Genomic DNA, 26,378 nt, shown 5'->3' on the forward strand with positions numbered 1-26,378 from the left:
TCCATTCAATTACATGTTACTTATATAGCAGAAAACCCACAACAACAGTTGCCTCAAGGTGCTTAATATTGCAAGGTAAAAACCCTACAATAATACAGAGAAGCCCCAGCAATCAGATGACCCCCTATGAGGAAGCACTTTGGTGAAAACTCCCTTTTAACCGGAAGAAACCTCCAGCAGAACCAGGCTCAAGGAGGGGTAGCCATCTGCTGCGACCGGTTGGGGGTGAGGAGCGGGAGAAAGGACAAAAGACATGATGTGGAAGAGAGCCAGAGATTAATAATAACCCATAATTAAATGCAGAGCAGTGTACAAACACATGGTGAGTGAAAAGGCGTGAGAGAAGGAGAAACACTGTGCATCATGGGAAGCCCCGAACAGTCTAAATTTGCAGCATAGCTAAGGTTGGACTGATTTAGCCCTAACTATAAGCTTTATCAAAACTGAAAGTCCAATGTGCTCTATTGGGGTGATACAGTATGAGGTCTTTAAGAAAAGATCCGGTCCAGTTATTCAAGACCATGTATGTGAGGAGAAAGATTTTAAATTCGATTCTAGATTTAACAGGATTTTAACAGAGTCAGTGAAGAGAAGCCAATATGGGAGAGTAAGCGTCTTTAAAATCAGTTTATTACCACCACATCACATGGGGACCTATACCTACACTCAAAAAAGTGAAATTTGGTGGTTATTGCATTTACAAGACTCTAACATGTAATTTGAACACAATGAATTTATGTTTCTAAGGTGAACGTAATAAAATCATATAAGATCTACATGAAATTTACCAACTTAGCACCTTTTAAATTTATTCTTGTTGATATGACATGATAAAATCTAACAAGTGTGGTTAGCTGCCTTAAAGGCTCGTGATATCACAAGATCACACGAGATTTTAAACAACAGGAGGCAGGAAAGCACATGGTTTGCTTCGCGGTCATCTTGGAAAGGTAAGAGTGAATCTATCTTCATCCATCTTGATGAAAATACTTTTTGCACAAAGGTATCATTAGTTTGTCGATTCTTTTAAGTTCTATTTATTCACATTTGTTTTTTTGTTTTGTTTTTAAATATCTGTTTGTTTATGCCATTCTAGCTAGCTAACACGTTAGTGCAAGAATATAGCACAATGTCATGCTAGCATGATAGCCTAATATGAAAGACTTAGCTACTCCAAATATAGATATTGTTTATAACTTAACCTCTGCACATAAGCTAGTTTGGCTCTACCACAGAGACTGTTGTGATAAATTTACATTTTACGTGTGGGTTGTTGAAATTTGTAAGTTTGTAAGTTGCAACTGATGGACAGTGGTTTATTTAACAATTTATGTGTTTTAGTACACTGAGGAGGAAAGACAAAACATGAACAGATTTGTTTTCCTGTTTTTTAATTTTTTTGAAATTAAATATTTTTCTACTTAATAAACTTGGAGACTTGCAGTTCCCTCCTGTAAAGATAATAAATGTTTAATCTTATCAGGTGGTGAAAGGTCTGAGAGCTGGCAGGCCAGTTCATCAAATTCAAGGTGAGCTAATATTTTTCTTAAAAATTATCACATTCCCATGTTAAAAGTTTAATATATTCATTTGTAAGTGACATATAGTTTTGAGACCAAGAAAACATTGCATTCTGATTTTATGTACACATCATCTAAACTTTATTGAATTGGAGGTATGGCATGATTAAATTAATACACAAAGTAAAAAACAATATTAAAATGACAGACTTGTCTAAAATGCATAAATACTATTTGAAAAGATTAAGACTGTAAAACAATAGCCTCTGTATTTCTCACAAATTCCTGGTAATTCAACTAAAAGTTCTTTAATCCCACTGCTAGGTCGTTGAGATGGATTTCCGTATATATTTGTTTTTTTTCTCCCTCTGTGTATAAAGACTGATGCTGTTGAAATCAGAAGAGAATACATCGCCTTTGCGTGTACCTGAATGAAGATCCTGAGAAGCTGGTGAAGGATTACCTGGTATGTTAACTTGCCTGTATCCTTAACTAAGGAGATGATCAAAGATAAGCTTGAACTACATACAAAAAGTTTCAGGGGATGGGGTTTCCTGTAAATTACCGGTGGCTGTAAAAAAATACCTTTTAAAATAGGAAAAGTAAGAGCTTTATGTTTCTCACTGGATACTACACGCACCATTCTTGAGTGTTTTATACTAACCTTATTATAATATCATTATAATAACCTCATTCATACACACATTCATACAAGATTTTTATGTAACATTTACACCTTTGAGGTCCTGCAGAAGATTCTTATGGAATTAGATGCACACGAACTATCCAACAGCACACAAAGTACAGGTTCTCAAAACACTATTTTCTTGTTGAGAAATGTTCCCATTACAACAGCTACACCATGTATCTGGACCATGAACCTAAAATAATTGCAGATAGATGATACCATGCATTTTTTATTGATTTTGAGAAAACACAAAATTGGTGCTCTTTCTTTTTTGAAAGTGCATTTGTTGACCTTCAAAGTAGTTGTATTGGTCATCAGAAAATCACCTGATTCAGCCATTCATTGTTGTTAAAAAAAATTGTTTTAACAGGTTAACTTTCTGCTTTGTCCACTACTTTTTTTCTGTTATGTAACTTGCACTTGCATTTCATGTATTCTTTATACGTTATGTGAAATTTGCTATAAATTCAATAAATTGGAGAAAACAAAAAGATGTGTATGACAAATTTTTATTTACCTTTTAGATGTAATAGTGAAATGTATGTTAACTAGACTCTAGACTTTGTTAAATGCTCCAAAAAATTACTCTTTAAATTAACTTAAAATAATCATGGAAAGAATTTCCACGTGATTAAATTGCTTTCTATTAGCATTAAAGACTTGTGTTGGAATAACTTAATTTGTATGAGTTGGTTCAACTCAATTAACTTAAGCTGGGACCAAATTTAGTAAATTAGTTGGAGAAAACCTACTGAATTGAGTTGGAACAAAACTCTTTAAGTTGGATCAACACTATTAAAATATATTGGATCAAAATGCAGTAAATACATTGATTCATCAATCTTTAATTAAGTTGGTCCAACTTGAGTGCATTAAGTTGGAGTAACAGAATTGCATAGTGCTAAAATAAAGCAATTTAATCACGTGGAAATTCTTTCCATGATTTTTTTATGTTCATTTGAAGAGTTATTTTTTTGAGTGTACAGCGCATCCTTGAAACCCCCCACACCCACCTTCCAGATAGAGAGAGAGAGCTGTTCTTCACTTATAAGTCACATGAAGATTTACCTTCCAAGTACATCCTGGAGGCCCCGCCCTCACTCCCCAGAGACACTTCTTCTCCAGTGTCTCATGGTGCCTGTCTGCCTGTCTACATCTAACTTACAATACCTAACTGTGTGTGGAATAAGGTACAAAACATATGATGCTATCCTTTCTATATAACTTAATAGCTCTATACCCTATTGTCAGAACACAACACACTAAGGTAAAAGACACATCCATCGCACTGGTTTGACTCTCTAAGAGCAGAGTGTATTCTACAAAAACGGCACCGCTTCATTTAAATAAGGCCCATCTCAGGGTCATCACCCCACTTTCTTCAAGTACACCTCTCCAAACAGTGACTCTAAAGTGCAATCTCACACAGCACTAAAGAAGCAGTGGATTCAGTTATTAACACTTTACTAAATACCAGATTAATGACATCGATAAAGCAGAGGTTAATAAAAAAACTGAATCCTAAAATCCTATTACATTGTTGATTTTGACTTCAGAGCAGAAAGCTTTAAATCTTTTATTGGGATTTCCTTTGTCCTCCTGCTGGATTACAACTTCCCTGTGGTCGGTAACTTTGAGAAGATTTGGATTTCCACAGTATTCCTGAAGGATTGAATTTCCAAGGGATAATGCTTTCCTATTGGATTATTATCAACACAGAACACAGAGATAAGTCCATTGTTGGGCCTGGATGTACTCATTGTTGTTCCAATCTCTGTCCTTCCACAGTCTAGAGCAAATTTAAGTGATTTGATTATAGGATTTGTTTTTATTATTATTTGCTTCAACTTTTGCAGAATCAAATAACTCTAATAAATCAAATGAGTTCCAAAAGGTTGATTCTTTTCATCTGGACAAAGCGATTTCAATAGGAGAAATGTTTCATCACTCATTTGTATATTCAGCTATTATGCAAATGTATTGTTTATAAAGTTGGGGAAACCTTGCATTCAGCTGAGACTTAATGAGTCCCCTGGATGAGTCCACTTTTTAGGATTTCCTTACCTGGATGATTGAACATGAATCAAGACAATCAACTGAGTCTGCTTTTTGCTGAATTGCCTCACTAAAATATTCTGCATTAAAAAAGTCTAAATTGTGGACATTTCCTTTCTAACCCTTTGTGAACGACTAAAGGTAAATGTTTAAGTTTTATCCATCCATCCATCCATCTTCATCCGCTTTATCCGGGGCCGGGTCGCGGGGGCAGCAGCCTAAGCAAAGAGGCCCAGACCTCCCTCTCCCCAGCCACCTCCTCCAGCTCATCCGGGGGAACACCAAGGCGTTCCCAGGCCAGCCGAGAGATATAATCTCTCCAGCGTGTCCTGGGTCTGCCCCGGGGCCTCCTCCCGGTGGGACATGCCTGGAACACCTCACCCAGGAGGCGCCCAGGGGGCATCCTTACCAGATGCCCAAACCACCTCAGCTGGCTCCTTTCGATGTGGAGCAGCAGCGGCTCTACTCTGAGCCCCTCCCGGATGGCCGAACTTCTCACCCTATCTCTAAGGGAGATGCCAGCCACCCTTCGGAGGAAGCTCATTTCAGCCGCTTGTATCCGCGATCTCGTCCTTTCGGTCACTACCCACAGCTCATGGCCATAGGTGAGGGTAGGGACGTAGATCGACCGGTAAATTGAGAGCTTCGCTTTTACACTCAGCTCCCTCTTCACCACGACGGACCGGTGCAGCGTCTGCATTACTGCAGCTGCAGCCCCAATCCGTCTGTCGATCTCCGGCTCCCTTCTCCCATCACTCGCGAACAAGACCCCGAGATACTTGAACTCCTCCACTTGGGGCAGGACCTCATCCCCGACCCGGAGTGGGCACTCCACCCTTTTCCGGCTGAGAACCATGGCCTCAGATTTGGAGGTGCTGATCCTCATTCCCGCTGCTTCACACTCGGCTGCGAACCGCTCCAGTGCGAGCTGGAGGCCCTCACCCGATGAAGCCAACAGAACCACATCATCCGCAAAGATCAGAGATGAGATCCTGAGGCCACCAAAGCGAAAGCCCTCCGCCACTTGGCTGCGCCTAGAAATCCTGTCCATAAAAATTATGAACAGAACCGGTGACAAAGGGCAGCCCTGGCGGAGCCCATCACCCACCGGGAATGAGTCCGACTTATTGCCGGCAATGCGAACCAAGCTCTTGCAACGGTTGTATAGGGATCGAATGGCCCGTAGCAATGGGCCAGACACCCCATACTCCCGCAACACCTCCCACAGGACACCCCGAGGGACACGGTCGAATGCCTTCTCCAAGTCCACAAAACACATGTAGACTGGTTGGGCAAACTCCCATGCACCCTCAAGTATCCTCGAGAGGATGAAGAGCTGGTCCAGTGTTCCGCGACCAGGACGAAAACCGCATTGTTCCTCCTGCATCAGAGGTTCGACTAGCGGACGAACTCTCCTTTCCAGCACCCTGGCATAGACTTTCCCGGGGAGGCTGAGGAGTGTGATCCCCCTGTAGTTGGAACACACCCTCCGGTCCCCCTTCTTAAAGATGGGGACCACCACCCCGGTCTGCCAATCCACGGGTACTGCCCCTGATCTCCACGCAACATTGCAGAGGCGTGTCAGCCAGGACAGCCCTACAACGTCCAGGGCCTTCAGGAACTCGGGGCGGACCTCATCAACACCAGGGGCTCTGCCACCAAGGAGTTGTTTAACTGCCTCAGTGACCTCGCCCCCAGAAATTGGCGGGTCATTCCCCTCATCCCCAGACTCTGCTTCCTCCTTGGAAGACGCGTCAGTGGGATTAAGGAGGTCCTCGAAGTATTCCTTCCACCGCCTGACAATTTTCTCAGTCGACGTCAGCAGCGCTCCGCCAGCACTATATACAGTGCAGGTAGAGCACCGCTTTCCCCTCCTGAGACGCCTGACGGTTTGCCAGAACCTCTTCGAGGCAGTCCGAAAGTCTTTTTCCATGGCCTCTCCGAACTCCTCCCACACCCGAGTTTTTGCTTCAGCCACTGCCCGAGCCGCATTCCGCTTGGCCTGTCGATACCTGTCAGCTGCCTCCGGAGTCCCACAGGCTAACCAAGCCCGATAGGACTCCTTCTTCAGCCTGGTGGCTCCCTTCACCTCTGGTGTCCACCATTTGGTTTGGGGATTACCACCACGGCAGGCACCAACCACCTTGCGGCCGCAGCTCAATGCAGCAGCTTCGGCAATGGAGGCGCTGAACATGGTCCATTCGGACTCGATGTCCCCCGCCTCCCTCGGAATGCTGTTGAAGCTCTGCCGGAGGTGTGCGTTGAAGATCTCGCGGACTGGGGCCTCTGCTAGTCGTTCCCAGCACACCCTCACTACGCGTTTAGGTGCACCAGGTCTGTCCAGCGTCCTCCCCCGCCACCTGATCCAACTCACCACCAGGTGGTGATCAGTTGACAGCTCAGCCCCTCTCTTTTGTTTAAGTTTTAATTCAATTTTATTTATACAGCGCCAAATCACAACAGTCACCTCAAGGCGCTTAATATTGTAAGGTAGACCCTACAATAATACATACAGAGAGAAAAACCCAACAATCCCCCTATGAGCAAGCACTTTGGCGACAGTGGGAAGGAAAAACTCCCTTTTAACAGGAAGAAACCTCCGGCAGAACCAGACTCAGGGAGGGGCGGGGCCATCTGCTACGGATGTGGGGGGAGAGAAGGAAGACAGGATAAAGACATACTGTGGAAGAGAGACAGAGATTAATAACAAGTATGATTCAATGCAGAGAGGTCTGTTAACACATAGTGAGTGAGAAAGGTGACTGGAAAGGAAAATCCTTGAAAGAGTAGTTGTCAAACAGCTAACAGATCATCTGCAGAGGAATGGCTTATTTGAAGAGTTTCAGTCAGGTTTCAGAGCTCATCACAGCACAAAAACAGCTTTAGTGAAGGTTACAAATGATCTTCTTATGGCCTCTGACAGTGGACTCATCTCTGTGCTTGTCCTGCTAGACCTTAGTGCAGCGTTCGATACTGTCGACCATAATATCCTATTAGAGCGATTAGAACATGCTGTAGGTATTACAGGTACTGCACTGCAGTGGTTTGTATCATATCTATCTAATAGACTCCAATTTGTGCATGTAAATGGAGAGTCCTCTTCACACACTGAGGTTAATTATGGAGTTCCACAGGGTTAAGTGCTAGGACCAATTCTGTTTACATTATACATGCTTCCCTTAGGCAGCATCATTAGAAGACATAGCATACATTTTCACTGCTATGCAGATGACACCCAGCTCTATCTGTCCATGAAGCCAGATAACACACACCAATTAGTTAAACTGCAGGAATGTCTTAAAGACATAAAGTCTTGGATGGCCACTAACTTTCTGCTTCTTAACTCAGATAAAACCGAGGTCATTGTACTCGGCGCTGAAAAGCTTAGAAATATGGTATCTAACCAGATTCTTACTCTGGATGGCATTACCTTGGCCTCCAGTAACGCTGTGAGGAACCTTGGAGTCATTTTTGACCAGGTTATGTCCTTCAACGCACATATTAAACAAATATGTAAGACTGCGTTCTTCCATTTGCGCAACATCTCTAAAATTAGAAATATCCTGTCTCAGAGTGACGCTGAAAAACTAGTTCATGCATTTATTACTTCCAGGCTGGACGACTGTAATTCATTATTATCAGGATGTCCAAAAAACTCACTGAAAAGCCTTCAGCTAATCCAAAATGCTGCAGCAAGAGTCCTGACAGGGACTAGAAAGAGAGAGCATATTTCTCCTGTTTTGGCTTCCCTTCATTGGCTTCCTGTTAAATCCAGAATTGAATTCAAAATCCTGCTCCTCACATACAAGGTCTTAAATAATCAGGCCCCATCTTATCTTAATGACCTTGTAGTACCATATCACCCTATTACAGCATTTCGCGCTCGCTCTGCAGGCTTACTTGTTGTTCCTAGAGTATTTAAAAGTAGAATGGGAGGGAGAGCCTTCAGTTTTCAGGCCCCTCTTCTGTGGAACCAGCAATCCCCCAGCAGCCTACGTCTATTGCAGCATAACTAAGGGAGGATTCAGGGTCACCTGGTCCAGCCCTAACTATATGCTTTAGCAAAAAGGAACGTTTGAAGCCTAATCTTGAAAGTAGAGATAGTGTCTGTCTCCTGAATCCAAACTGGAAGCTGGTTCCACAGAAGAGGGGCCTGAAAACTGAAGGCTCTGCCTCCCATTCTACTTTTAAATACTCTAGGAACAACAAGTAGGCCTGCAGAGCGAGAGCGAAGTGCTCTAATAGAGTGCTGTTGCTGCAGCATTTTGGATTAACTGAAGGCTTTTCAGTGAGTTTTTTGGACATCCTGATAATAATGAATTGCAGTCGTCCAGCCTGGAAGTAATAAATGCATGAACTAGTTTTTCAGTGTCACTCTGAGACAGGATATTTCTAACTTTAGAGATGTTGCGCAAATGGAAGAACGCAGTCTTACATATTTGTTTATTATGTGCATTGAAGGACATATCCTGGTCAAAAATGACTCCAAGGCCATCCAGGTCTTTATGTCTTTAAGACATTCCTGCAGTTTAACTAATTGGTGTGTGTTATGCATGATGCATTGAGTTTTTCCTTTCCAGTCACCTTTCTCACTCACTATGTGTTAATAGACCACTCTGTATTGAATCATATCTGTTATTAATCTCTGTCTCTCTTCCACAGCATGTCTTTTATCCTGTCTTCCTTCTCTCACCCCAACCGGTCGCAGCAGATGGCCGCCCCTCCCTGAGCCTGGTTCTGCCGGAGGTTTCTTCCTGTTAAAAGGGAGTTTTTCCTTCCCACTGTCGCCAAAGTGCTTGCTCATAGGGGGTCATATGATTGTTGGGCTTTTCTCTGTATCTATGAAGCGCCTTGAGGCGACATTTGTTGTGATTTGGCGCTATATAAATAAAATTGAATTGAATTGAATTGAATTGTTATCTGGCTTCATGGACAGATAGAGCTGGGTGTCATCTGCATAGCAGTGAAAATTTATGCTATGTCTTCTAATGATGCTGCCTAGGGGAAGCATGTATATTGTACACAGAATTGGTCCTAGCACTGAACCCTGTGGAACCTGTAATACCTACAGCATGCTCTAATCGCTCTAATAGGTTTTAAGGTCAAGTGCTGGCTGGGTGGCAGGCTGAATGAGGACCCAGGTGCTGGATTTTGGAGGCAAAATGTAAACTTGGAAATTGTTTTATTGCTGGAAGTTACGAACTAAAACACAAAACTGTCATGGTCCCCGTGTCTGCCCAGCCAGCCCTGCCAGGCTACATATGTTTTTGTTTGTTCTCGTTTCTCCTCCCTCCGGCTCCTGCATCACTCAGCCGGGGCGGAGCTCTCCTCGGGCTCCTGCCTTTGGCATGCACACCTGCCACTAATCACTCACCTGTAGCTCATCACTGTTTCTGGTCACTACTAAATTGAGCAGCTCAGAGCCTCCCATCGCTGGAATATTGAACTACCATATTAGTCAGAATCCCAGCTTATAGATTCGTGTCCAATATTGTGCGCCCTTTAGTGATTGCTTCCCTTCCTGTCTTCAGATTCCCGGACCCTTCCCGTTCCCCGTAGTTTGGAGGATTAAGGGGTAAGGGTAGAGTGTTCATTTTTAACGCATTTTGTGTTGAATTTGAGCATAATTGTCCTTTAACTTCTCAGGAATTTTGCTGAGATGAAACTCGGCAAAAATATGGGAGCAGGTAACATTTAAGATTTCAGTGAATCATGAATGAAGAAGCACATTATCAGCAAAACTGAAAAGAAGAATAAAAGAAAACAATTGGAGTCCTGGAGCTTTGTCTCTCAATTTCCTGGGAAAAAACAAAACAAAGTGAGTGTGTGTGTGTGTGTGTGTGTGTGTGTGTGTGTTTGTGTGTGTTTGCTATCAGCGACAAAGGAGAAAAAGCATACTGTAAAACTGTGTTCTGAGGAAGTAACAAATAAAAATTTAAGCTCTACCAGTGTCAGACACAACCTCCAGATCTGGTTTGGGATCTATAAGGAAGCATGTCTGCAAGAATATCATTTTTCTGTATTTAATTTTCTTTTAAATAGTATCTATTTATTAGATTATAAGGCAAAGACCCTGGGATAATACTGAGAAAATCATCTATAGCTAACTGCCACTGTTGAAGAGAGCGGCATCTCTTGGTGGCACTCTGCAACTGAGTGAAAGAAGGTTTATAATGGAAAGTAGATACACCCCAAGGGAAGGAAGGGGGACTCCCAGTGGCTGACTGTCTGCTGACAGCTGGCTGTCAGTTAACTGTCAGCCGGCTGACCTCGGGCTGAAAGCAACAATTTTGAGCGGGTGTATCTGTAAGATGCGCGTTTTATAGTTCGTCTTCTGCATATTCTAGTTTCAAGAGGAGACAAGTGTAAGGAAGTTGCAATTCTGAGGACACGTTCCCCTCCTGTACCCCTAAACCAGGCTGCAACACTTGATGCAGTCATCAGTGGGTGAATAGAAAAACTGCTTGTATGAATGACTGAATGAGGGATGGAGTTCTTATATGGAGTAGAAAAGTGCTATATCATAACCTGTTCATTTACCATTTACACGTCTGTCCAAATACATTTGAATTCATGGATAAATATATTTGCATTGAAAAACACTCAAGTTATTTATGCCATGAAGTGCATGAAGACACAGGTCCTTACAAAGCTCCATTTGCAGTAAAGACAAGAGCAATTAATTCTCCAACTTCTTATCCAGGCCTCTATAGGAGGTTTCTGTGGCTGGGGTATTTTAACATTAATGTATATGGGCTGATTATTTTCATAGGAGAGAAAATCCTTGATTAAAGCTTACTTTGTGGGTGACATCTGTATGAATTGCATCTTTCATGCAGCTGTAATAGGAAGGGCAATGAGCAGCTTTTGTCTGTCCAGTCTTACAGGGTGTTTACCATTTTATATGTGTGTAAATTTGACATGTGCTAAATGCAAGCCTCTTACCAGACGTCTTTCCTTTTTGTCAGTTGTGTTTGTAAAGGAGCAACAGTTAAAAAATGTAATGCACATATTTAAAATATAAATATTTAATATGAATATGGTCCTACCTAAACTAAAAAGATTTAATTTCATCACCAAGTTCACAGATAAAAAGGAATCACATATAGACTGATAAGACCTTTCTAATTAAAATAATGGGCTTGTTTGTTTGATGAGAGAAAGAACAAAGGTGGGGTAATACATATGGTCCTAACCATTGTGGATTAAGATCACAATCACATTACATTATGGCAAAGTGTGGGTGGATACCCCTGGTTAGTCACAAAGGCACTGTGGGTGGGCCTTAGTCATAACAGGATGCTTTCTATTTCAAACTGAATTTCCAAGTCACATATATTTATATAAATTATTTTGTTTTTAGTTATTTTATATAAAAGGTGATTTCAAACTTGTAGTAGGAGGTGGTTAGTTTGTGTTATAACTCAGCGGTCCCCAACCTTTTTTGCGCCACGGACCGGTTTATGCCCGACAATATTTTCATGGACCGGCCTTTAAGGTGTTGCGGATAAATACAACAAAATAAAACTAGTACTGGTACCAAAAAAAAGAACATTTATTCATAACACACGTGAAAAGACCCAGGAAAACTGAGTTAATGATAAAAACGATAATAAATTAACGCTGAAAACCGATAAAAACCCTGAAAACCATACATTTCACACCTGAGCCTCAACTCTCGCGGCCCGGTACCAAACGACTCACGGACCGGTACCTGTCCGAGGCCCGGGGGTTGGGCACCGCTGTTATAACTTATTACCTTGACCTAAATTTATTGCTCTTGTATTGTAGTTTGAGTCCCACTGGGAGGTGAGTCACTCACTGACCTTAACACTTTGTATATGACTAGGTAGTTTAGAGCCAACAGCCTGCATTGTTTATGTTTTTTAAATGAAATTTTCAAAGCTTTATACCATTTTCCATCGCATTTTGATTAAAGTAAAGATTTAAGATTGGGTGAGTCCCACGGGATGTTCTACTTTCTAAGTGAGCCACAGCAGTCTTGACTTGGGGAATGGCTGGCCTCAAGTATTTACTCAACCATTTAACCCTCTGGGTTTGTTCAAAACCACTACCCTTTCAGCTTAGGTCTGTAATTTTTATTATTTTTGTGTGTGTGGGGGGGGGGGGGGTTGCAATTTTTTTCTGCATAAAGCTTTTAACTAACTTCAGTTCTTTTTATAAATATAAAATAGTTATTACTTTTTAAATTTTTAACCCTTTAAACACCAGTTTGTTTGTCCACTGCACTAGCTGGAAGACAACCTCAAATCTCACAATTTTATATAATTGCAGTGCTACTGGAATTTCTTGTATTATTAATAGTAGAGTCTGGGACATGTAATTAATTCAACATTGATTATAATGCATTGTTATTTTTGTGCAGGGAGAGCAAAAACATAAAAACTCCCTCTCAGCTTGTTCGTGGCCAAAAATGGCCACCCCTTGTTTACATTTACAAAATGCTATAAAATAAAAATATATTAAAAATAATTTCCACTTTCATTGACTTAATTTTTTAAACTGGCAGCAGTGCTGTTCATGAAAATCTAAATTTCATTCAAATTGAGAATTTTAACCCTTTAAATACCAGTTAGATCACATAATCCTAGGAACTCATAAATGGAAAAAAATCATAAAACCCCAATTTTTTTCTAAATAATACATGCCATCTGATTTATTTTCTAACCATGATGGAGGTTAGATGTATAGCAATAATTAACAGTATCAATGAGTTTTATGCATCTTTGTTTTTTTGTGCAGTGACAGAAGAACAAAAAAAACTCCCTCTCAGCTTGTTCGTGCCCAAAAATGGCCACCCTGATAAGGATTTTGAAAGGGACTCAGGCGCAGGCCAGGTTTTTCTGTTATGCGAAAGACGGTGCGTTTATTTACAGTGAGTACAATCACCAAGTGGCTATATACAATGTGCAGGGGAAAGGGGTCCGGGTCGCCAGGGTTAGGGGAAAAGGTGCTCCACATTCTCTGTACAAAGGCTCCAAGTCTGACACATTAACACTGTGAGGAACCTTGGAGTCATTTTTGACCAGGATATGTCCTTCAACGCACATATTAAACAAATATGTAAGACTGCGTTCTTCCATTTGCGCAACATCTCTAAAATTAGAAATATCCTGTCTCAGAGTGACGCTGAAAAACTAGTTCATGCATTTATTACTTCCAGGCTGGACTACTGCAATTCATTATTATCAGGATGTCCAAAAAACTCACTGAAAAGCCTTCAGTTAATCCAAAATGCTGCAGCAAGAGTACTGACAGGGACTAGAAAGAGAGAGCATATTTCTCCTGTTTTGGCTTCCCTTCATTGGCTTCCTGTTAAATCCAGAATTGAATTCAAAATCCTGCTCCTCACATACAAGGTCTTAAATAATCAGGCCCCATCTTATCTTAATGACCTTGTAGTACCATATTACCCTATTAGAGCACTTCGCTCCCGCTCTGCAGGCCTACTTGTTGTTCCTAGAGTATTTAAAAGTAGAATGGGAGGGAGAGCCTTCAGTTTTCAGGCCCCTCTTCTGTGGAACCAGCTTCCAGTTTGGATTCGGGAGACAGACACTATCTCTACTTTTAAGATTAGGCTTAAAACTTTCCTTTTTGCTAAAGCATATAGTTAGGGCTGGACCAGGTGACCCTGAATCCTCCCTTAGTTATGCTGCAATAGATGTAGGCTGCCGGGGGATTCCCATGATGCATTGAGTTTTTCCTTTCCAGTCACCTTTCTCACTCACTATGTATTAACAGACCTCTCTGTATTGAATCATATCTGTTATTAATCTCTGTCTCTCTTCCACAGCATGTCTTTTATCCTGTCTTCCTTCTCTCACCCCAACCGGTCGCAGCAGATGGCCGCCCCTCCCTGAGCCTGGTTCTGCCGGAGGTTTCTTCCTGTTAAAAGGGAGTTTTTCCTTCCCACTGTCGCCAAAGTGCTTGCTCATAGGGGGTCATATGATTGTTGGGCTTTTCTCTGTATCTATGAAGCGCCTTGAGGCGACATTTGTTGTGATTTGGCGCTATATAAATAAAATTGAATTGAATTGAATTGAAGTCCTCCTCCTCTGCCACTCCTCTCAGGTTACAGAAACGATCTACACATTAGAGGTCAGGTTAGCGGGATAATCACAAAAGCTTTAAGATTCAGGTTTGCAGATACACAAGTTGACTGACGCTGATAGCTCAATGATCCAGCGAAGACTAGCGTAGACCCGCCATCTTAAGTAGTGCAGCAATCAGCTGGGATCAGCGGCCGGTGTGGTGATGAGAGCAGGTGTGTGGGCCAGCAGCGGGAGCCCGCAATGAGCGTCGCTGCGGGCTGCCCCAAACATTATGCTATGCACCGTAGCGCTGCCTCGAGCTCTTGGTTGGCTCGCTCACACTGACCGTTGCTCTGGGGATGATAACCGGAGGTTAGACTGACCTTTGCTCCTAAAGAGGAGCAGAATTCCTTCCAGACGCCAGATGTGAACTGGGGACCTCTGTCAGAAACTATGTCCTCCGGGATCCCGTGCAAACAAAACACGTGGAGGGTAAGCAGCCATGCAGTCTCCATAGCCGTGGGAAGCTTGGATAGAGCTATGAAGTTGGCTGCTTTAGAAAAACGATCTACGATGGTAAGTATGACAGTGTTACCTGCTGATGGCGGCAGTCCGGTCACAAAGTCCAAAGCTATATGGGACCATGGCCTGGAGGGAGTCGACAGAGGATTGAGCTGTCCAGCGGGTGGGTGCCCATTGTAGTACTTGAGAACGTACTGATTGAGGGACGAAGAGCCATTGGGCTGGCCCACATCCCGGATCTGGTTCCGACACCTGAGCCTCCCGACGGCTGCTTCGATCTCCCAGGAGATGGTGGGGAGAGTGGAAGCGGGCTCAGTGGGCTCCTCCGAGGCTGAGAACTGACGGGACAGGGCGTCAGGTTTGACATTCCGGGATCCGGGTCTGTAAGAGATGGTGAAGTGGAAACGGTTGAAAAACAGGGCCCACCTAGCCTGTCCGGCATTGAGCCTCTTAGCTGATTTCAGGTATGCCAGGTTCTTGTGGTCAGTCCAAACGAGGAAAGGCTGAGCCGTGCCCTCCAACCGGTGCCGCCACTCCTCCAAGGCTAGTTTTATCACCAGCAGTTCCCAATCTCCGACATCGTAGTTTCTCTCTGCAGGGGACAGATGGCAAGAGAAGGCACAAGGGTGGAGCTTACCTTCCTTCTGTTGCAATAGGCCTGCTCCAACCCCTGAGTCGGAGGTGTCAACCTCGACCACGAATGGTTGCGTGAGGTCAGATTGGATCAGGATGGGGGTTGTGGCGAACCGTTACTTGAGCTCTTGGAAGGCCAATTGAGCTTCTTTGTTCCACTGAAAAGGAAGCTTGGGAGAGGTTAGCTGGGTCAACGGCAAGGCCACTCGGCTGAAGTCCCGAATGAACCGCTGGTAAAAGTTGGCAAACCCAAGGAAACGTTGCAGTTGGCGCCGATTTGGTGGTTCCGGCCACTCAACAACGGCTTTTACCTTCACAGGGTCCGGGCGGAGATCTCCTTGGTCGATTATGTACCGCAGGAATGCAACGGTGGAGACGTGGAATTCACACTTCTCCCCTTTGACGAACAATTTGTTTTCGAGGAGGCATTGCAGGACCTGTCTGACATGGTTCTCGTGTTCAGGCTGGTTTTTGGAAAAGATCAGGATGTCGTCTAGATAGACAAAAACAAAACGGTTAAAGAAGTCTCTAAGCACATCGTTTACCAGGGCTTGGAACACCGCAGGGGCATTAGTGAGGCCAAAGGGCATGACAAGGTACTCGAAGTGCCCGAGGTGGGTGTTGAAGGCGGTTTTCCATTCGTCGCCCTCACGGATGCGAACCAAATGGTATGCATTTCGCAAATCCAGTTTGGTGAAAACAGTAGCCCCTTGGAGGAGTTTGAAGGCAGAAGTGAGGAGAGGTAGAGGGTATTTATTTTTGACTGTGATGTTGTTCAGTCCACTATAGTCGATGCATGGCCGGAGGGTTTTATCTTTCTTTTTGACAAAGAAGAAGCCAGCCGCGACTGGAGAAGTAGAGGCCCAAATGAGGCCGGCAGCCCGGGATTCAGTGATGTACTTCTCCATTGCTTCTCGCTCTGGAAGTGAGCCGACTGGTGGGTAATGGAGCACAGTCATAGGGCCTATGTGGAGGAAATGACTGGGCGCGGGCCTTTTGAAACACCTCAGCTAGGTCGTGATAAACGGAGGGCACATTAGCCAAATCAGCTGATTTCAATTCCCCAGGAGAGGATGTTTCTGTGCTTGGACGTGAGGCAGCTTTAAGGCAGGTCATGTGGCATTCCTCCCCCCACCAAAGTGATATATCCCTTTAGCCAATTGATGTGAGGGTTGTGCTGTTGTAACCAGGGGTGGCCGAGAACTAGTGGAGTGCGAGTTGCTTTAAACACCAATAAACAGATTTCTTCAGAATGATTGCCAGAGAGGGTGAGCTCTACAGCCTGACAACGCCGTAATGCGTAATGGACGAGGCAGGGGCTCCAATTGTAACCCAAGTTGATGGGCTAACTGACAGTCAATTAAATTTTGTTCTGCCCCAGAGTTAATCCTGACAGGGAGCGACTCTCAGAGCAAATGGAAAGTTTAGCCGCTAGCGTTAAACGAGGTGGAGCTTCTTCTTGGCTTAGTACTCCTACCATCACTGGCGGGCGCGCCCTTTTGCCCGAGAAGGGCAGGTAGCTACAACATGTCCCTTATGGCCACAATAGAGGCACTCACCGGCCGAAATTCTGCACTGACGCTCCGCAGCGGTGAGATGGGAGCCGCCCAGCTGCATGGGTTCTTCTCCGTCCCCGCTCTCATGTGTCCGGGAGGGGCCGGCATCCGCCATGGCGCCGGTGCCCGAGACTGCCGCAGCCTCATGGAAGTTATGAAAAAAAAAATCAGTTATGTGAAATTGCCAAAGCGAAACGTTCTCGTCCTCCAAAAGACCTTGAAAGACTTATTCATGCCTTCATCGCCTAGATTGGACCACTGCAGTTCTCTCTCTTTGTCTTTATGACAAAATGGATGTGAACGCCGTTTGCCCAGAGTTTAGTATTGTTGTTCTTAGTTAACATTCTTGTTTTGATTTAGCCATACCTTATTTTTATTCTGCAGTTTGCAAACATTTACTATCCAAGGTTTGTTTATGTTTTGCACTTTTACAGATTACTTAATATAACATCTTGGTTTAAATTCAGCTTTGTTAAGTGTGGAGATACATAAATTATTTTACTGCTACAATATAAGCAGCATTATTAACATTGTATTAAAAATATATCCTACAGCATTGATATTGCGTTAAAGATGTTTATTAAAGCTATTGCCACCATGTTAACCTTTTTATTACAGGTGCAGCTATAATTATTTTATACACATTGCATGTTTGTGCTCATTCAGAGTAGATGCTCAGTCTATTAAAGAAGGTTTTAAGCTTTGTGAAGCGCTATGTCTTCACAATCTATTGTGTAGGTGACTTGGAGCATAGAAGGATTGCGTACACGCTTACAACACACATATAATCCAGAAACCTGCCAGGCCAAAGGCCCGAAATTCATTTAGCTTCTAACTGCATTTCAGTTTGCTTGGTAACAGATGACAGAAGACCAGTCAAGAAAAGGACAAGCCCTTAGGGACCATCTAGGCTTGAAATTTATTGCCATGTATGGAAGGTGTTACAGAAAGAGGAACGTCTGTGTCTGTTTTTAGCCATCTAAGATGTACCATTTACTGTAATCGATGTATTTGATCTGTAATCGACGCGAGAAGGGGCATTAACCCTGATGTTATAAAAGCATTTTCAAATGTATTCTTAGCAGGAGACGTGTGCTGATGTGATGCTGCATACTTCTTCTCCTGTGTGTGTGTGTTTTAATAAACTCATTGTTTGATTGCACTCTTCTGGGCCTCTGTTGGTTTGTTTCATTGCGCCACATTTATTGAATTTGGGACAGTTTTGGTGCGTTGGCCGGGAAATGTTGGAGCAATAAAGGTGTTTTTGGAGGTGTTCAGGGAGGACCTCGAGGCCAGGAGGTGGTCGGACGGACAGATGTTCCCGGTGATTGGTTTGACTACAAAGGGCCCTTCTAAAAGGTAAGGCACAAACCTCTTAAACTGAAATTGTGCTGTATTGGATTATAATTCTAAAATTGTAGTCAATGAATTACTGGTTGATGTCTGTCTTTTTTTTTTCTGTCATTTTAAAGAGATAAGAGAGAAAAGAGACCAATGTGTGTTTAAGAATAAGAGAATATAAGAGTTGTTGGTCAGTTTATGGTTCAATAAGTGTCAAGTCACGAGGTGGAGACCTCCTCCCCGTTAGAGACGTCTGACAGGAGCAGGCATACTCCAGATTAAGCATCTGCCGAGAGTTGTGGCCTCGGTTAAAATAGCTAATGATCAGAGGATCTTGGATCTATTCGTCAGTAAAAAGAGTAATTTCGGACGTAGACATTGGACAAGGACACCTTGAGCTGAGCAAGGTGTCGAGCTGACCTAGGATTTAAGAGAATCAAGCCAGCTGTGAGTTTGAGTGTAATAGTAAATTGATTTTGAAGAAAATCAAGGTTTACTGTGTTGAAGTAATTTTGATAATATTACTGCATGTGGTGAGAGACAATTGAAGCATTACCTGTGTATCTGTGGATATACGTTTGTGGGGAGACCCGCCGCGGTCTGCCAAAAGCAGTGTTTCTGTTGATATTTTTCCAATATTCTTGGATCCGCTAAGGTCCTGCACAAGAATTAATGATGGCTGTGTTGATGTTCGGATCCGCTGAGATCCACAACTCACATTTTATTTAATCTGGTGAAGAGTTACCTCTTATGTGTTTTTTCTCTTTTCTGGTTAAGAACATATGTTTGGTGCGGTCTACTTCCTCTTTTTGTTTTAAACACAACAGTTACTTTGATTAAACCAGAAACTCAGTAATGAATGATGGTGTGAGTATCCTCCTGATTTCAGAGAATTTATTGAATGATTTAAGTGCTTTTTCCTTGATGTTGAGGCCATATGTGCACTTCCCCATTTTTGATTGGTAGGATACACTCACTGGTTCGATTTTAAGGATCGAGCTAACACCTGCAGCTGCTGGGGTTCAGGTGGATGTTCTTGTTCGCTGTGAGACAGCGGACTCATATTATGACTTTTTTAGATCTGAGGAGTTAAGTGAACCACATTTAGCCCGCTTCCTGGCTGAGTGTTTCGGCCTACTTCGAGGCCTAGTGCAAGTTATTGAGCAGAACAGATAATCTGAAAGAAATAAAAGAGAATTTCAGCAGTAAATGCTGGTGTACTATTTCCTCTGGGTTTCAGTGGAAACAGGGAGAATATATGGGATTACATATTTGGTTGTTCCTTGGGTTTCAAGCTATATGAGTACTTACTGGGCGAGGCCTAGTTCCCATTTGATTGAAGAAGTATGGTTTGTTGTTCGTCTGTGAGGCTTGAGCTAATACATGTAGCCGGTGTGATTCATGTGGTGGCTTTAGTTGAGACAGAGAGTGATTATTATGTGTATACTCAAACTGCAGACATAACAGACTTACTGCTACAGCTCCCCGAGTTTCTCTCTATTTGTTTGAGAGGGTTTAAAGAGATGATTGACATTGCTGAGACAGGAGATCCCTGAAACTGAGAACCTTGAGTTTTGTTTTGGGTGTGATTTGGAGGTTAGTGGTGGCTAGTTTTGTGCATATAAAAATAATTTGTGGCTTTTCATTAAGATCACATAAGCAGCTATTGTTCACCCTCCCTATATGCACTTAACAGGGGGCAGCCCAGTTCCTCTTTTTATTGGAAGGATATGCTCACTTATTTGTCATTAACAGCTAATCTAACATTTGTTGCTGCTGTGACTTATATGGAGCTTTTGTTTACTGTGAAACAGTGGATAATTATTTTGAGTTTTTTGTACTGGCAGACTTAACCGAGCCATATATTCACTTGTTCCTTTGGGGTTGTGTAGATCTAATTCAAGGCCTGCTTACCCTTTTCTGAGTGATCAAATCAGCTAAGAAGCTACTGGGTGCGGCCAACTTCCTTTTTCACTGTGACTTTCTTACACGCCCTATATTATTTCAGTTTGCTTGGTAACAGATGACAGAAGACCAGTCAAGAAAAGGACAAGCCCTTAGGGACCATCTATTGTATGTCTAACTTCCTGTTTATTGCTGATGTCACAGGAAGGAACCAGGTGAAGAGGGGGAAGAAAACTGTTGTCATTTAATTAAGTTTTGTTTGCTTTATTGTTATATGTATTATTGTAAAATGTAATGGCTACACTTTAGAAGTGTGTGCTTTGTTGCTGATAAAAAAATAGCATCATAAGTGGATGAATGTAATGAAATATTCTTGTATTGAATATTCCATTGGAGAGTACTGTGTTTGGATATTTTGAGCATTTAAACAGAAGAACTCAGTTACTCAAGAGAAGAGGACCAGGTGAGTGTAGCTGAGTGCACTTGACATTAGCTTTGATTGGTTTAAGTTCAGTTATGTTTAATTGTGCCAAGTTAACTTTTGAGTTGATGATTTTTTTTGTCAATATTTTTGGTCACAATGAGTGTCACCTGCTACACTGGAGAGCATCTGTCTCCTACCCTTCATTTTCATATTGATTTTAAAATTCTTCTAATTAATTTTAAAAGTTATGGCACCCAGTTATTTAAGCAAATTCTTCAGAGCTTGTTCCTGTGCTGCCATGACTAGTGCCTCTGTGCTGTCTTTGAGTCCAGCTTGGACTTGGGGTGAAACCCTCCATGCATGGTCAGGAGCTTCCTTGTCTTGATGTCAGTAGCTTGTAGCTCCTCCTTTAGCCAGCTTATTATCCCAGCATGGTACCTGTTCACGTGCAGGACATAGGCGTTGATAGCCCGGATCTTGTTCTTACCGTTCAGCTGACTCCTCAGGACTTGCCTGACCATCTGCAGGTACTTGGTGGTTGGAGCTTTCCTAGCGGCCTCTTCATGATTCCCATTTGTCTGTGGGATACCCAGGTACTTGTAGCTGTCCTCTATGTCTGCAATGTTGCCTTCTGGTAGTTCAATCCCCTCAGTTCTGACTACCTTCCCTCTCTTCGTTATCATCTGACTAAACTTCTCCAATCCGAATGACTTTTTGATGTCATTGCTGTATATCCTGGTGGTGTGGAGCAATGAATCAGTGTCTCGTTCACACTTGGCATACAGCTTGATGTCATGCATGTTCAGGAGGTGGCTGACAACTGTTCCATTCCGTAGTCGGTATCCGTAGCCAGTCTTGTCAATGATCTCACTGAGGGGATTCAGGCCTATGCAGAACAGCAGTGGGGACAGAGCATCTCCTTGGTAGATCCCACACTTGATGGTGACTTGTGCTATGGGCTTGAAGTTGGCATCTAGCATTGTACAGCACATCCCCATTCAGTTCCTGATGAAGGCTCTTAGGGTCCTGTTGATCTTGTATAGGTCTAGGCATTCCAGGATCCAGGTGTGGGGCATTAAGTCGTTGGCCTTCTTGTAATCAATCCAGGCAGTGCACCGGTTGGTCAGCCTAGTCTTGCAGTCTCGGGCGACTGCTCAGTCTTAGCATTAGCTGGTGTTTTGCGCCTCTGGTATTCTTGCCAATCCCTGTCTTTGCCCCACTCATATATTAAACCATGTGCCTGTTAATCTTAGCCACTATGATGCCTTACAGGAGCTTTCATGTGGTACTGAGGCAGGTTATTGGCTGGTAGTTGGATGGAACTGGTCCCTTCTGAAGAACTGTCTGGCCTTCATTTAGCCAATCTGGGGGTCTCCATTATTGACTACCAGCTGATTCATTTGTACTGCCAGACGGTCATGGAGTACAGTCAGCTTCTTTAGCCAGTAGGTGTGAATCATGTCAGGCCCTGGTTCTCTCCACCTCTTCATACTGGAGGTGCTTTCTTAGATTGCTGCCACTGTGATGGTTACTGGACCCTGTTCAGAGAGGATGCTGTGGTTTGCTCTTAGATCCACTAGCCACTGAGCATTGCTGTTATGGGTTGCATCCTTCTCCCATATCTCTTCAAGTATTGCTCCATCTCAAGCTTTGGTGGTGCTTTGGTTTATTCTCCTGCCTTCAATTGTCTGGCCTAGGCTGTGAGTTTTTGCTTGTACTCTTTAGGTACCTTCTTCATTGCCCTTTTCTGCAGCTCTGAAAGTTGGCTAACCTCCCTCTGTGCTTCCTTGATCTTGGCCACTTGTCCAGGGGTCTAGGGTACTGTCTAGGGTACTGTTCCTTCTGGCTGTTCATCTTGTAGCCAAGCATCTCACTGATCACTGCTGCTGTAGTGTAGTGCCAAGGTTCAACATGATCCTGTCTTTCAAGTCAGTTCCAGTTGCGCTCAACGATCATTCTTCCATCACACCTGGGGCTTGGTACTCAATCTCGTGTGGGGTTGATGATGTCTCTCCCCTGACCTTTCAGCCTGGCTCCCCCTTGCCATAGCATTTGTGTTGTACCTCATCAATCTCTAGCTGTGAGAGCAGTTCCTTCTTCCAGATGATGGAACACTGAGCTACTAGTTGTTACACCACCAATCAGGATGCTGTGTATTGAAGATTCCATACGTCCCTCATCCTAATCATATAACTCCTTCTGCTGGAGTTACTTGCGTAGTCACATTCCAACAGCACCTCATTTAAATTTCTTGCCCACTTATGCCTTCTTGTTCCAGTAGCTCACTTCATGTCAGTGTGTTCTGGTTCCTCAACACCTGGCATGGACCTTGTTAATCCAGTTGACGTCAAGCCGGCCGGTATGGCTTCAGTTTTGTTTCTTGCTATCCAGCTGCTATGAAATTATAATTAAAAATGATAACACTGCATAATATCTGGTAAGTTGCTACAGTAATTTGAAGGAAAAAAATATTTTTACAGACAGGTAAGAGAGTTCAGACCAAAATTAGCAGTACAGTGGATTCTTTTGTCTGCTTTGAGGCAACCATTCAAACAGTTCTCCCAGCCCCCCACAGAAGGGCAACAACCTCCAAATCCCAGCCAAAATATCACTGTCTTTTCTCAGCTGTGATTTTAACACAGTAAAGCATCCTCTTTGGAAGACTCATTGACTGAAAGTATTAACTAACACTTTTATAAAAATAGGCTTATTCTTTGTATTTTCCCAAACTTTAGGACAACGGTAAAAAATGAGGGATTTTTGCTTTTCTCATTTTAGTGCTTGTTGTTCAGCTGTCACGCATCATTTCGCCCGTCATCACACTGAAACTATCATCACGTCTTAATGATGAAATAAGAGCCTTTGTTCTATGGACAAGCAGCAATCCCTTTTCTCCATGTCTGAACAATTTCTTATTGAATTCCATTGATGTGTTTTGTCCTAATAAAATTATTCATGAAAGATTTGTCTATTTTTTTAGACTACTGTCAAAATCCTGTTTTTAAAAGTTTGCAATCCAGAGTATATTCATAAAACTGTTGTTTACACATGTGCAAACTGAAAAGTTAGAACATCCCTGTATGGTCTATTGAGGATCTCTCAGTCAGAGAAAGTGGTTTACAGTGCAGAGCTGCAAAGAAAATGGTTTACAGTGCAGAGCTGCATTCATAAAAACTCCAGCATCAGAATATTATTCTTGTTATCTTGGGGTAATTGCGACAACATGTACTCTCCTCAGGAGAAATTGACATTTTCAATGGAAACTGAAAATTTGTAAAAGGAAAATGTTTGGAATTTACATAGTAACATAAGATAACTCTTTATTGTCATTGCACAGTCATACTTAGTACAATAGTACAACGAAATTGGAAACTGTCCCATGTCAGCACTAAACACAACACAACACAGTAGACTGTGAAGTAGATTTATAAAAAACTGCAAGAAAGGTATGAGCAAAATAGGAATGAATAAATAAAAGTCCAGGGAGGTAGCCAATCAGGTCAGCTGTTAGCACTGATTAGGGCTATTGCCCTGTTGCAAAAGCTGTCCTTGAATCTGTTTGTCTGTGAACTCAGCAGCCTGAATCTCCTGCCAGATGGCTGCAGCTTAAACACCTGGTGTCCTGGGTGCGTGCAGTCCAGTAGGATGTTGCGTGCCCTCTTGAGACAGCGAGTGCTATACCGGTCCTTCAGGGAGGGAAGAGGATGTCCAATGAGTTTTTGGGCCATATTGATGACCCTCTGAAGTGCCTTTTTGTGTGCCATGGTGCAGCTGGAGTACCACACACAGATGCAGTATGTCGGCACACTTTCAGTGGAGCAGCGGTAGAAGACAATCAGCAGCTCCCTCTTCAGCTTCATTTTTCTGAGGATTCTCAGAAAATGGAGAAACTGTTGGGCCTTCTTTACAACTGCTGAGGTGTTTGAGCTCCATTGGAGGTCTGTGTCTATGTGCACACCCAGGAACTTGAAACACCCTTTCCACATACTCCCCGTTGTACTGACAGGTTGCAGTTTAGACTTCCTCCTTCTGAAGTTGACTACCAGCTCTTTTGTCTTGGTGGTATTGAGGTCCAGGTGGTTGTCTGCACACCAATCCAACAGCCTCTGAACCTCTTTATGCTGATTCGTCTCCCCCAGAGATGAGCCCCACCACGGTGGTAGCATCTACTTAATGACTGCGTTGCCTGGGTGGGTGCTGACACAGTCATGTGTGTACGTAGTGTACAGTAGGGGACTCAGTACACAGCCTTGTGCAGAGCCGGTGTTGAGGGTGAGGGCTGAGGAAAGATAAGGACCCATTCTAACTCTCTGTACAAGGTCTGAAAGAAAGTCTCTGATACAGCAGCAGGTGGTAGAAGGAGGCTGCTAATGTTGGTCTGTTTGGGCAGTGGGACAACTGTGGCCGACTTCAGGCACAGCAGGATGCAGGACTGGGACAGCGAAGCTTTGAAGAGCTTAGTGAAGACCCCAGCCAGCTGGTCTGCATATTCTTTTAGGACTCTCCTGGTCACCCCATCTGGACTGGTGACCTTCCAGGGGTTCACTGCCCTCAGTGTGCACCTCACCTCATATTCCAGCACGAGGCTTGGGCTGATGCTGCCATCCGATGTTTTACCTGCTGCTGTTTCTAGGATAAGAGTGTATGCAGGGATCAGCAGCATGGACATGTGGTCTGACAAACCAAATGTGGTAGAGGGGTTGCTCTGTAGCCTTTTTAGATGTTGCTGTAGGCTTTACACTGGGAATACTGACCTTAAGTCAGCATGGTTAAAGTCCCCAGCTATTATGTGCTTTGTGTCAAGATGGGAGTTCTGCTGACTGCTTATTGCGGGGAACAGTTGCTGTCTACAGTCATATGTTTTTACACCAGCTGTCATTGATGTAGATGCATAAACACCCTCCTCTGTTCTTACCTAAGTGGCTGTTCCTGTCGTGTTGGTGGACTGTGCGGCATGCTAAGGCTTAAATGGTTGTTTCTTTAGCTGTGCTACAGGGCCCACCCTGCAGCCCCGTTTTTGCCTACGTTCCCTCTTGGGCTTGCCGCTGAGAGGAACCAGCCACAGAGACTCTGGCGTTCTTATTTTGTCCTCCAGAATGCTGTGGAAGTGGTAATAGTCCAATGTCCTGACAACCGTAAAAGTAAATTCTACTTGGCATACACTGGTAAAAAACACATACAGCCACACATATACATGTAGACAATATAGAAAACAAAGCACAGAATGTGAAGAGCAGCAAGTAGTTGCGTGCATGCCACCTTTGCTATCCTACTAGTAACATAAACATCATTTTATTGGTAGTTTACATTAAAACGTAAAATGACATCTACATAGTAATGTACACTACATTTCTGGGGAGGGGGGGGGACTGGCTGATAACAGGTATCAGAATTGTGTGTGCGTGCGTGTGTGTATATACATACATATATATATACAGTACTGTGCAAACGTTTTAGGCAGGTGGAAGTGAAAGATGGAAGTGTTAATCGTTTATTTTCATCAATCAACAAAATGCAGTGAATTAACAAAAGAGAAATCTAAATCAAATCAATATTTGGTGATTTGACCACCCTTTGCCTTCTTCTAGGTACACTTACACACAGTTTTTGAAGGAACTCAAAACATCTTGGAGAACTAACCACAGATCTTCTGTTTGGCTTCCTTACATCCCTCTGTCTGTT

The 26,378-nt window shown here is 43.2% G+C and overlaps 1 protein-coding gene across 1 annotated transcript in view; it reads right to left on the bottom strand.

The window, feature by feature from the left end:
* LOC148096845 (uncharacterized) overlaps positions 1-24,862 on the bottom strand; it is a 110,265-nt gene extending 85,403 nt beyond the window's left edge. Inside the window, exons 1-3 of the mRNA XM_087834847.1 lie at positions 24,505-24,862; positions 21,036-21,582; positions 5,750-5,764 (exon numbers count right to left, since the gene is read on the bottom strand). Of these exons, the coding sequence (XP_087690973.1) occupies positions 5,750-5,764; positions 21,036-21,582; positions 24,505-24,862 (920 nt within the window). The remainder of the gene's footprint in view (positions 1-5,749; positions 5,765-21,035; positions 21,583-24,504) is intronic.
* Between the last annotated feature and the right edge of the window lie 1,516 nt (positions 24,863-26,378).

The sequence above is a fragment of the Neolamprologus brichardi genome, chromosome 22, assembly GCF_056152115.1.
Source record: "Neolamprologus brichardi isolate AB-2024 chromosome 22, ASM5615211v1, whole genome shotgun sequence".
In the NCBI taxonomy this organism is placed as follows: Eukaryota; Metazoa; Chordata; class Actinopteri; order Cichliformes; family Cichlidae; genus Neolamprologus; species Neolamprologus brichardi.